General features: G+C 50.6%; 1 protein-coding gene across 4 annotated transcripts in view; it reads right to left on the bottom strand.

Moving 5' to 3' along the window:
* Nucleotides 1–790: 790 nt before the first annotated feature.
* Nucleotides 791–12,761, bottom strand: part of LARP1 (La ribonucleoprotein 1, translational regulator) — a 51,855-nt gene continuing 39,884 nt past the window's right edge. For all 4 annotated transcript variants that reach the window (XM_035012785.1, XM_035012796.1, XM_035012805.1 and 1 more), the window contains 8 exons: nucleotides 11,819–11,942; nucleotides 11,488–11,693; nucleotides 10,933–11,039; nucleotides 9,934–10,085; nucleotides 7,412–7,556; nucleotides 6,025–6,134; nucleotides 5,699–5,826; nucleotides 791–4,129 (listed from right to left, as the gene is read on the bottom strand). In XM_035012785.1, the coding sequence (XP_034868676.1) occupies nucleotides 3,920–4,129; nucleotides 5,699–5,826; nucleotides 6,025–6,134; nucleotides 7,412–7,556; nucleotides 9,934–10,085; nucleotides 10,933–11,039; nucleotides 11,488–11,693; nucleotides 11,819–11,942 (1,182 nt within the window). In that variant the 3' untranslated portion in view covers nucleotides 791–3,919. The remainder of the gene's footprint in view (nucleotides 4,130–5,698; nucleotides 5,827–6,024; nucleotides 6,135–7,411; nucleotides 7,557–9,933; nucleotides 10,086–10,932; nucleotides 11,040–11,487; nucleotides 11,694–11,818; nucleotides 11,943–12,761) is intronic.

The raw sequence follows: 12,761 nt of genomic DNA, 5'->3' as shown, positions 1-12,761 counted from the left end.
ACCGTTAGTCCTCTACACCCCAGCGGGGAAGTCTGTTCAGTGAGCGGCTGTGCTGGCCGTTCATGAGGCATCACGGCAACCTTCCTGGCTGTCTCCTTACAAGATGCCAGGCCACAGCCAGAGGATGGAAATTCCGGGAGCCAGGCAAGTGGGCAGAACCTCTCCAGAGCTGCTGGACCGGCAGCTCTCCGTTCTGTGGCTCCGGCTATCGCCGCCGTGTCTCACCTAGGACACAAGGTGGATGTGAATTCAAGGCTGGCAGAAGCTCTCAAAAGCACTGAGGAATTCACCTGGATGCATTCATTAGCTGCCTCGGGAGTCTGTTCCCTAGGCAGATTCCTCACAAGCCCAATGGCAGAGCCCTGCAAAGCTTTCATGTACACATTCCGAGGGCAAGGTTCCCCTGAATCTGAGGGAACCCTAACCAGGCTCCATCCCTCAAGAGCTGTACCTCAAATGGGAGACCAGCCAGTATTTTGCCTTTTCAAGTTTTTATTTTTATACATTTTTTTGTATTAAAAAGAAAAGCATAATTACCACAAATTACAAAGGACTAAAGCAGGACTAGAATAATGAATGAATCACTTCAGCCTGGAAAGCAGATACTCTCAATAATATTAATGTTATAATACAAGCTCATTCAAGTATTTTACATTTTTTTTGTCCTTTTAAATGTGATATCCTAGCACATGGTAAAGATAATGTACTATGAGCATAAGGTGGAACCTTCTCCGCAAAGCCAGATGACAAGTTTTCCTCTCCAGTGAGAAATGGGCTATAAGTTCTGATCTTCTCTGCCTCTGCCATCAACATGGCTGAAGGAGAGCGTGGGGGCTGGGGCAAATCCAGGGACCCTTCCACACAGGACATACTTCGGGTCCCACTCACGAGGGCACCAGATGATCCAGATCGCTGTACCCAGGCTTTTTGGCAAAAACCAAAACCAAAACCAAAACCCACCCTCATCCGCCCTTGCCCCTCCTCTAGCCGTCTTCCTTGCCCCTCCTCCCCACTTCCAGGGCCTTCTGAGCAGCTTGCTTTTGTAAAATCAATCAGGAAAGGGGGGAAAAAAAAGAAGAGCTACAATGGAACAAAACAAAAACATTAACACCTTTGACATGGGGGCTCAGCACCTGGACCTGAGCCCCGGGGATCCAGGCTGGGGCAGGGCCAGGCAGCCACTCTCTACTGGTAGTGCGTTTGCTCCCAGGGTCAGAAGAGGGCGAGAGAAACCTGCCCGAGCAGGGCTGAGGCACACAGACCTTGTGATGTTTGATGCCCAGAGGTCGTATTGGCGTGGACCAGTCACGGAAGGGTACAGGATGAGCAGAAGGGTTTGGGCAGGCTGCTGCTTTGTGTCTCAGGTCTTGGACCCCCACGGGAGGGTGGTGGGTGAGAAGCGGCAAGCCCCGATGGCTCTGGCCGCTCCTGGCATGCCTGTCACAGATACGTCGGTCCTAAATTCAAGTGTCTTCAGAAAGTGAAGATGTAAACTACTCTTTGCAACATTAACTCCTAACATGTTACAAAAAAACAAAGGGGAAAAAAAAAAAACCCTCCCCCCATCCTCAGCCTGCGTTGAGATGAAGTCCTCACCTCCCACCCGGAAGGGGCTTCCTCTCTCTTGGGTGTCTGTGGGAGGATCAGAGAGGGTATGGCAGCCCCCTGGCCTGGGAGAAAACTCTAGGTGAGAAAAGCCTTTCTGCACACCCCCAAGGCTTCCTTGTGCCCCCAAACCCAGCAGAGGACAAACACTGAGGTTCTATGGTGCTGGATACAGTACAGGGCTGAGCGATCCGAAGGAAAGAAAGGGGGTAAAAAGGGAAGAAAGAGGGGGTGCAGGAGTCCGGTGTCTGGTACAACGTGGGGCAGGCACCAGACAGCAGGGAAAGGCCCAGATCCCACTTTCAGAGCAGAGACCAGACACTCATCCTTGACTCTCGAGACCAGCGGGTCACATCCGAACCACTGGGAGGGCAGAGGTAGGGAAGGGCACAGGCTAAAAGCAGAGGGCAAGACCATGCCAGCCTGGGATACTGTCCCCTGCTCCCAGTCTTTGGGCCGACACGTGTCAGCGGTGCAGCAACCCACCATCAGCTTCTCTGTGCCGCCCGGGCCCCGCCGGTGGTGAACGCGCCGCCATGGCCATAGCCGGCACACAGCTCAACCTGTGGGGTCAGTCCTTCGTCACCCTCCCCGGCGTCGGGTGCCAGGAGAACTCCAGCCATTCCATTATCACTCACAGCCCAACCCAAGCAGTCAGTGGCTGGAGAAGAGGAGTCAGGTATACTCTATGTCCACATATACCTTCCTGTCGCGGGGCTTCTCCAACTGGCAGGATTCCCCCAGCCCCCAAACCCTCCTCATCCCTCGTTCCCAGGCAGGGTCAATTGGAGGGTGGGCAGAGGTGGCTTGCAGAGGGGGGATGCAAGATGGGGAGACCCCACCAGACCCGAGGGAGGAGAAGGGCATCCTTCTCCACCTGTTCGGAGACAAAGCCTCCTTGAGGTCTCAGATCTCTCAGGGCAACACATTTCCAAGCCTCAGCTGCCAGGTGTTCGCCCTTCCCCTTGGAGGGGGGAGACGGTCATGCTGAGGCCAAGTGTGTCCCAGGTCCAGGCCAATGCTCTTCTTCAACAGTCTGAAGCCAACCTGGCCTTGGGGTCCCAAGGGTAGGATGAAGGGTGTCATGGCAGGACGGGGCCTGTCACGAAGCAACAGCAAGCAGAGCGAGGACACGACAGTGGCAGCAGAGTACAGACACAGGACGTCAGCTTCCAACGATGCAACAGCAGGGGTATTCCGGGCACGGCTCTCACTGGAGCCGCCCCCAACGCTCTTGCCTACAGGCAGGAGGCACTGTACATGCAACTCAGTCCAGAGAAAGATTCTAGCCAAGCCAGCCCAGGCACGTCCAGAGAAGGTGTGAGCTCTTCGAGGCGACTCCGCCGAGGAAAACAGGCATTTGGGTATTTCAGATTCCCGCTCCACAATAAGGCAACTTTTAAAAAAATATTATTTCCAAGAACAAAACAAAACAAAAAACAAAATCCAAGGGTAGGGGAAAGACATCACTTTCTGTGGATTAGGTGGGGGTTTTCGGATTTATTTTTTTGGTCTTTTATGGTCGATTTTGTCTTTTTTTTTTTTTTTTTTCCCCCAAGGATGGAAAGGTCAGAGAAAAATAAAATAAATCATCTTTCAATAGTCTTTTCTGGTATGAGCAGCGTCTCTCTGGGCTGGGGAGTAAGGGGTATGGGGAGAGGGGGGTGGGGAGAGGATGAAACCTTCCCCCGCCCCCACTTCTAGATCCTTTGGTTTCCTTCTCCCAGAAGATGGCAGAAGGGCATGGTGGGGACAGCAGGGGGAGAACAAGGTGATGGCAAGCCCCAGATGATCAGGGGGCTGGTGCTCGTGGGGCCCAGGGACGCTGCCAGAGCCTTCCATGGGACAGTGCTGGGCAATGGGGCCCACAGGGCCTTCTTGTGGGCTGCATAGTTGGCTTGAGGGGGAGCAGGAGGAGGCTGTGGGTGGGAACCAGGGTGGCGGCCTACCAGCCGCGGGCAGGGCTACAGAGTGATTTTGGTAATCCAGACGAACTATCAATAATTTAAAACTTGATATATATATATATATATATATATAAAAAAAATCTCCCCCCTTTCCCTCCCCCCCTTAGAAGCTAGGATGTGAAGAAGAGTCATGGAGAGAGGAGGGGGAAGGGGGTGTGTGGAGGCTCCTGCCCAGGGGTACCTCTGATAGCCCAAATGGTGTACATGTTGCTACTCAGCATGAAGGCCCATTCTAATGACTCTAGGCCTGTCCCTTCTCTGTCCCCTCTCCTGGGACTGGGCACCCCCATGGACTTTCGCCCACCCCCTCACTACCCCCCACCAAAACCCCAGGGCTAACAGGCTTTTCACTTTCCCAAAGTCTGTGCGTCCGAGTGCTGGCTTGTCCATTTGGCATCTTCCCGGACGGGCTGGCCAGTGGGTGGTGTGGGGGGTTGGCTGATCATGGTGGTGGGCCTGCTGGAAGACTGGGAGGGGCACCGCTTCCTGCCCTCGCCGCCGCCACCTCCTGCCGCCACTGGGTGTCGCTTGTGGTTGCCCTCCTCACCCATGGGGGGCTGTAACAGAGGGAGTCACAGGTGATTAGGGGCCACTACCCACACCTCCTTCCTTGCCAGGGCTCTCTGGAGACTTCCTACCTCCAAATGCAGATAATAGGTATAACCTTAAAAACTAATTACCAGTTTTATGAAGCACATCTCCGTGCCAAGATGCCCAGCCTCATGCTATTTTCTGCACATTCAATCATGAGGCTCTGCACCACCCTTTGATGGAGACACGATCATCCCAAAAGTAAAGCACAAAGAAATAATTTGCCCAGGGTCCCATAGCTTATAACCGGTGCCGACAAAATGTGGACTCGACCCATCTACCTCTGAAGCCCAGGCCCTCACCCACACAAGTCTCTGCTCCCTTTCTGAGAAGGGACGATGCGTGGCATGTGGCATGCAATATGCTGAGACGTCTCCACTCGGAGGGCCCAGATGCTCCTGGAGACTGCCTCATCTCCTTCTGAGCCCTAAAGAGGACACTGACCTAAGAGTCAGACCATGATCCAGTCTGGCCTCACGGCTACCAAAGGTCCAGTGACCTCGAGGACATTTCCTTCCATTTCTGGGGGAGAAAGCTCAGCCCTTCTTGTCCCACCCTCCACAGGTCTTCCTACTACAAGGCTTCTCTGCATATGTGCCCCCCATCCGACCCCCAAGCGAGGAGGTACTTAGGGATGGAAGAAAACAGATTCATCTTTATCCTGGGAGGGCTGAGCGGCACTGCCGCCATCTCACTGGGTGGCTGCGGGCTTCCATTTACCCACGGGTACAGCAAGAGCAACAATAAACCCTGCCTCCTCACCACATTACAAAGCTTAAAGGAGCTCAATATAAAGTGCCTAGCACAGTGCCTGGCATACAGGAATCACTCAATGGCAATTTCTTAACACACATAATAAGGACTCTTACTGCTATCTACTTATATTTGTCTTTTTGCTAAAAGGTTTCAAGGGAATAAGATGACCAGCACAGCTCTACTACGTTACAAACGCTCTGAAAGAAAGAAAGTCTCACTCATCTCTGGAGTCCCTGAAGCACTCAAAACAGACATCCATCACTCTACTGCTTCCCTGGATATGCCCAGTAGCAATAACCCTGACCCACCACTGGATGGCACCATTGAGTCACTGCTCCAAGAAGATAGGGCTGGCGGCGCTGATGGTGGGGTGTTAAACATAACTCACAAACTTCTACGGTTGGAACTGGTCTCTTCCAGAAAAAGCAAGGGAAGAGAGAAAAAACCCAATTTCCCTGGGTACTCATCCCAGTCAACTAGTAATGGCTGACCAGGGCTCACCAGCAAGGAGGGGTAGGAGACAAAAGGGAGAGACCATTATGATATTCAGCTAGCTATAGGACCATGGGAAGGAGGGAGGAGCAACCATACAACCCCCTCCAATTAGCTGTCAGTGTCCACTTCTCATCCTCTATTGTACAGGTGAAGACACTAAGGACCGATAGGGGGAAAGGGTCCCTAGGCTAGTGGCACAGCTGGGACCAGAACCAGGTATCCTGATCTCTGGTCCAGTTTTCTGTCCAGGAGAGGGGTGAGAAAGATGAGGGACTTTCACTCACATCCACTCGGAAGTCTTCGAGACGTCGGAATTTGCCGAGGTATTCTTGAAGTTTGGGGTCAATGTCCAAATTTTTGGCTTTGGAATATTTCAAGAAGGCCCAGAACTTCTCCAGTCCATAGAGCTGGCCTACAGGAAAGAAGAGGCAAAGGTAGAGTGAAGGTCAGAGAGAAGCCGGACTGGTGAGGAGTTGAGAATAAAGAGGCTCAGGAGAGCAGGAGGTGGGATGTGACTGATACACAGGCAGACCCGGGTTGACCCGGGCAGGGAGAAGGGAAAGAAGACCTGGATGACCAGGCCTTGCAGAGCTCCAACTCTGGCTCTCACCAGCTTCATAGTCCTTCACTGTTTCCTCCTGAAAATCCTTGAAGATGTCCAGCCGGAACTTCTTTTCCAGGCCGTAACTGTAGTATCGAAAAAGGCACTCCAAACCATATCTGTAGAACACAAGCCAGTGATATTGGGACACAGTTTCTTTATTTGTTTTTTTTTGTTTTTTTTTTAAAGATCTTATTTATTTATTTGAGAGAGAGAATGAGATAGAGCATGAGAGGGGGGAGGGTCAGAGGGAGAAGCAGACTCCCCGCAGAGCAGGGAGCCCGATGCGGGACTCGATCCCGGGACTCCAGGATCATGACCTGAGCCGAAGGCAGTCGCTTAACCAACTGAGCCACCCAGGCGCCCCGAGTTTCTTTATTTGTAAAACAAGGAAATGCACCTGCATCATATATGAACTAGGAAACCGTTTAAGCACATGGATTATCAAGAAAATGGTAACTAATCTTTAAGAAGGCTAACATTTAATGCTAGTCTAAGTGTAGTCCAGCAGTTTATGATTTGCCAGGGGTCAGTAAACTCCAGCCAAATGAACAAGGGCTCCCTGCCCACACTCATGAAGTGTCACTGGCTGCTTTGTGCTAGAAGAGCAGAGCTGAGTAGTTGTGACAGAGACCCCCCACCCCATGTCCTGCAAAGCCTAAAATACTTCTCATCTGTCCCTTTACAGAAAGTCTGCCAATCCTTGGGATGAGCTCTCTACAAAGTCATGTGACTGCGTCAATTAATATGTCTGCTTATCTGACTTCAGAAATTTTATTTCTGGGGCACCTGGGTGGCTCAGTCGGTTAAGCATCTGCCTTCAGCTCAGGTCATGATCCCAGGGTCCTGGGATCGAGCCCCGCACCGGGCTCCCTGCTCAGCGGGGAGCCTGCTTCTCTCTCTCCCTCTGCCTGCTGCTCCCCCCCCGCTTGTGCTCTCTCTCTGATTGATAAATAAATAAATAAATAAAATCTTAAAAAAAAAAATACAGTATTAAAAAAGGTGCAAAATAGTATCTAATAGAGGCTATCCTCTGTGTAAACAATAGGCGCCAGGTGGGAGACTACAAGGATATCCTTGCTTACACAAGTGAAGTATTTTTAGGAAAGGCCTCAGGTTTCTGACCATGCTCACTATCTGTGGGGAAAGGAACTGGAGGCAGGTGGACAGGGATGAGGAGACTTCTCATGATATAACCTTTGACCTCTTTGCATTTTGAACCATGTGAACATTATTACTCATTCAAAAATCATCATCTTTTTATAAAGTATATTTGGGATACACACAAGAGATTTCTGGTTACACTTCTGGAAGCAGACCCACCAGGGACCCCTCACCCCTTGCAAGCACCAGCCAGACCCCAACCCCCCAGCCTGCACCCCCACATGCCACTCACCTGTAGCCTTCTTTGGCATCCTCCAGAGCCAGCTGCTTAAACTCCTCATACATCTTCTTGTTGAAGTGATCTCGGAGGAAGAAGGACCAGAAGCGGAAGAGAGTGTTCATCTCCTGAGACTGGCCAATGCCCAAGCGTTTCCGCTCTGATGGGGGAGGTAGGAGGAAAGACGGATCAGGGTCACACTGCCTGTGATTCAGGGGACAAATGTTCTTGGGCTCAAGGACTTTGGCCCTTTCTCCTATACTCCCTCCCCTCCCAATTCCTTTGCTCATCCCCTGTCCTTTTGGTCTTTGAAGAGACAGTTACTGAGCACTATCCTATGTCAGGCCCTGCTGCTGGGCACTGGACCTGACTTCAACACAAGCAGGTGGCATCAGCTTCTAAACCAGGTCACCGGGGTCTAGCTGTTCACCTCAAATACTCCTGCTCGCAAGCGTAGTTAGAACAAGGAAAAGCATGAACAAATAATTTGGCAATCCAACAACTTACACTCATTACCAATCATTATTTTCAGAGTCCTAGAATATTAACAATTACAAAATGGTAACATTAAAAATACACAACACCAAAGCACAAACAACAAAAGAAGAGATATATTTAGTATCATTAAAAAACCTAGGGGCGCCTGGGTGGCTCAGTCGTTAAGCATCTGCCTTCAGTTCAGGTCATGATCTCAGGGTCCTGGGATCGAGTCCCACATCGGGCTCCCTGCTCATCAGGGAGTCGGCTTCTCCCTCTGCCTGCCACTCTGCCTACTGTGTTCTCTATCTCTGTCAAATAAGTAAGATCTTAAAAAATAATAATAAAATAAAAAACTGAAAACCTCTGTGCTTCAAAGGACACTATCAACAAAGTGAGAAAACAACCCAGAGTGGGAAGAAGTATTTTCAAATCATGAATCTGATAAGGGACTTGTACCTAGAATATATAAAGAACTCTTATAATTTAATAATAAAGACAAATAATCTAGTTAAAAAGTAGGCAAAGGATCTGAATGGACATTTCTCCAAAGATACACAAATGGCCAATAAGCATATGAAAAAAAAAAGTTCAACATGAACAGCTATTGGGGAAATGCAAATGGAAACCACGAGGAGGTATCCCTATCACCTCACACCTATTAGGATAGCTACCATCAGAAAGATAGACAGCAAGTGTTGGGAGGATGCAGAGCCATCAGAAACCTCATACTTTCTGTCAGTCTCACAATTCCTCCAAAGGTTAAACACAAGAGTTATCACATGACCCTGCAAATGAAAACCTACGTCCACACAAAAATGGACATGTTCATAGCGGCATTATTCATCATAAACAGAAAGTGGAAATGCAAAGGTCCATCAGTGACGGAGAGACAGACATGACGTGACGTATCCCTCTGCTGGAGTGCCACCAGGGCCGAGGAAAAGAAAGAAGCACTGGCGCCACGCTACAACAGAGATGAAGTGTGAGAACAGCATGCTCAGGGAAGAAGCCAGTCACAAAGGACTGCTAATCAGATGACTGTATTACCAGGAAAAGTCCAGAACGGGCAAGTCCACCCAGACTGGAGGTTGTGCAGGCCTGGGAGGAGCTGCAGGGATGGAGATGGGAAGTGACCTGTAAGGGGCACAGGTTTCTTCCGGTGGTGATGAAAATGTTCTAACATCGATTCCGGGGACAGACCTACAACTCTGGAATATCCCGAAAGCCACTGCACCATACACTTTAAATGGGCCGACTGTGCAGTATGTGAGTTCTATCTCCATAATGTGGTCACCATACACAAGCACACGGGGGAGTAAGGCAGATGAGCAAGCATTTAGCAGCCCTGTGCTGCTAACTGAAAAGGGGTGCGGCAGTTAGCGAGAACTACAGGGGAGCACTAAGACCGCTTCTGAGCATCTTTACAGCCAACCTGACAGAATCCTACAGTTAAGAGACATCTCATTTTGTGATAAAAGGAAACACATGGGAATATCCAGAGATTCTTTCCTTACACCGTCTTCTAAGAGCAGGGGTCAGCAAACTTTTTTCTGTCAAAGACCAGAGTAAATATTTTAGGCTTTATAGGCTTCATATGGTCTCGATCATAAGTTCCTCTCTTTTTCCTTCATAACCCCTTAAAAATGTAAAAACTGTTCTTAGCTCAGGGACTGTACAAAAATAGGCAGCTAGCTGGATTTGGTCCACAGGCCATGGTTAAGCCACCCCTGCTCTAGAGAATCTATGCCGCCCCATGCACACCCTTTTATGATCAACAGTGGATCACAGTGGACAACAGCTGACTTAGCAGTCATGCCAGAAATAGATAAACTTTCGAAATTTTTTATTATCAATAGAGGAAGATCAAAGAACAGAAATGTTCTCAGTATCAGATTCTTTTAGCCTCCTGTATCCCAAAACTACCCGGCCCGAGTCTAACAACTCCAATCCTTCTTGCTCTAAGGTCAGAGAGAGCAGAATCACCTGCTCCACCAGCCCTTAAACTCTGGACTTAAGCAGTGGCCCCAGAGGCTAGGCCTCTCTGCCTCTGTGCTTACCATTAAGGCAGCGCCTACGGTACTTGTGGTAGACGTGTTGTGTGAAGCCATTTTCCTTGAGCAGCTCATGGGAAGGATGCTGGAACTTGGGCAGGGACTGAGGGGTACAGCCATAGCTGCCAACTGCAGGTGTTCCTTCTGAGGGGCTGGAGCTAGAGGCCAGGAGAGAAATGGTGTCACCAGCTTCCCTGGAGTGGCTGGCCATCAGGTGAGGAGGGGCCCCTCTGGTCCATCAGCCAAGCTCTAGCCTCTCAAAAGGCAACAAAGAGCCCTAAGTACTGTGGAAGGCCAACTTACATCCTTCAGCCCGAATCACTCTTCAAGTTGACCTTTGGTGGGTTTTACAAAGCACCCACTGAGGCTCAGAGACCGGGAGACTTGGCCTGGGTCATGGACTGTTTTACATCCCAGATCGGCACAATGCCCAAACCCGAGCTTAGAAGCATTTATTTATCCCAAGTTCACATTTAACTTTCTTTGATGAGCTATTATGGGGTAGTCCATCTGTGTTTTCCTTTAACCATGCTATTCTCCATCCGCGCCATCTCTGCAGGGAGGAGAGGGCACAGGACAGGGGCTCCCAAACGTTGCTCTTGAACAGGGGAACACCAGGGCAGTTTTGGGGGGGGGGCCTGAACCCTACCCCCAAGAAGCTGAGTCAGTGGATCTAGGGTGGGGCCCAGGAATCTGTATTTTTATTTAATGACCTGGCTATCCTGAGGCAGGCAGCAGATATCATCCCTGAAATCAATTCACAGATATTCTCTCTGAGAGAATCTGGTCCCAGGCGGCTGTGACACCACTTCTTTGGGAAAACCTTCCCAGGCCCTGGATTACCTTCTCTAGACTTAGACTTCTCCAGATTTTTGGATTTAGGTTAAGGGTCCCTTTCTTTAATTTACAGACCAAAGAGCTTCCTTCTTCTTGGTCCCATCAACTGCCTGGCTTTCCCGCCCACCCTGCTGTCAGCCTCATCTCTCCTCTACACCGCGCCGGCACCTGATGGAAGCTGTCCGGGGCCTGTGCTCTCGGGAATCCATCACCCAGCCCACATGACTCTCCAGGGGCGGGTTTGAGCTGTGTCTTGTCTTCCTTTTCCGAGGCATCTGCAAAGGTCAGTCCAGAATTTGCTATTAACTCACAGAACTCTGAGGAACACCAAGCATTTGTAGGACTAAGATCCCCTCATGTGTGTGAGTTATTCACAATTTACAAAGCATTTTCATATCTAGTCTCTCACACGAGGCTCACAGCTCTGAGCCAGGAAATGGTATGCCGATCTCACAGGTGAGGAAATCGAGGCTTGGGAGCCCAAGGATCCACACCTGGTCAATCCTCCTAGGGCCTTATCATGATGAGATGGGGCCAACCACCTCCACACCCAGTCCCTCTCCCAGATGTGGCCACTCGATCCCGGGTGGGCCCACCAGCCTAAGAACACAGAGCAGGTCTGGGATTTGGCAGTCTCTTGGTTTAGGCAAGGGAAAGCAGCAAAGCACTGGAACGCGGTAAAGTGAGCCCAAGAGTCTTAGCCCCCCAGCAGGAGCGCCTCACCTTGGCATCTAGCGTCCGTCCTTCTTTCACTACTGGGTAAAACCGTGATGTCTGACTTGAGTCTTTGAGCTGCGGTGTCCGGGGAGTGCGGGGGGTCCTGGTATTGCGGTAGTTTGGCGACTCTGGGACAGTGGTTGGTAGAGAACGGGCGATGGTGGAGGGCTCAGGAGCACCAAACAATTTGTTGGCCAGGGCATCAGTGGGGACTGCAGAGAGAGAGCAGGCCAGTGAGCAGGGGTAGGCCTGTGACTGTCTGTACCTGGGAGGCCCCCCGTCAGAGGGCTGTATTTGCCCACCCAGGCTGCGGTCCCAGGTGTCACCCCTCTCTCACCTTGTTGGAAGCGGGGTGGCCCAGGAGGGACCTCCTGGTTGGGATCCACCGGGGGCTCTGGGGTTAGTGTGTCAAACTGTTCCCGGCTGATCATATTGACTTTCTTGAAGTTCTCGACTTCTTGCTGCAGAGGATAAAAGATGGGTGGGGAGACAATGTTAGTAAGAAACTGCCCCAGCCTGTTCAGGAATCAAGACATGCAGGAAGTTGCAGGGGGCAGCTCCCACTTCCACATACGTGGAATTCTGGTCCCCAGGCTCTCAGCTCCCCCACACCATTCCCCAGCCCCAGTTACCTGGGCACGAGTGTGCCAACCCAGAAGGACTGAGTGCCTGCCCAGCCCTCTTTGCAGCAAGACAGATGAGGAGCTCCCTACAGACCCCTGACTCTGTCTCTCACCTCCACCAAACGCCCTGCTGCTTACTACTACACAGGCTCACCTCACAGAGCTACTCTCTAAAACCCTACAAGTTTTGACTGTTTCCAGACAGCGGTGATTTTTTTTTTAAACCTGTCTTTTCTCTATCTTCCATACTCAAAACAAGCTCCTGAAAACTTTTATATATAGGCCTGAAAAAAAAATTTTTTTTAAAGATTTTATTTATTTTTTGACAGAGAGCGAACACAAGCAGAGGAAGTGGGAGAGGGAGAAGCAGGCTTCCTGTGGAGCAGGGAGCCCGATGCGGGGCTCAATCCCAGGACTCTGGGATCATGACCTGAGCCGAAGGCAGACACTTAACGACTGAGCCACCCAGGCGGCCCAGGCCTAAATTTTTAAGAAGAGAAGTAACAATCCAATCTCTCTTCTCTTCCCCACTAGTGTGGCTGTCAGGACATTAAACGTGGACGTTCAGGCGGCACAATGATCGCCTCTCATGGTGACACAGCTTACAAAGTGTCTCTACATCTCTCCTCACTTCATGCCCCAGCAGGGTGTCAATTA

The sequence above is a fragment of the Mirounga leonina genome, unplaced genomic scaffold (genome assembly GCF_011800145.1).
Source record: "Mirounga leonina isolate KUSES-001 unplaced genomic scaffold, KU_Mleo_1.0 Mir_104, whole genome shotgun sequence".
Lineage (NCBI taxonomy): Eukaryota > Metazoa > Chordata > Mammalia > Carnivora > Phocidae > Mirounga > Mirounga leonina.
This window is presented reverse-complemented; position numbering and strand designations above follow the sequence as displayed.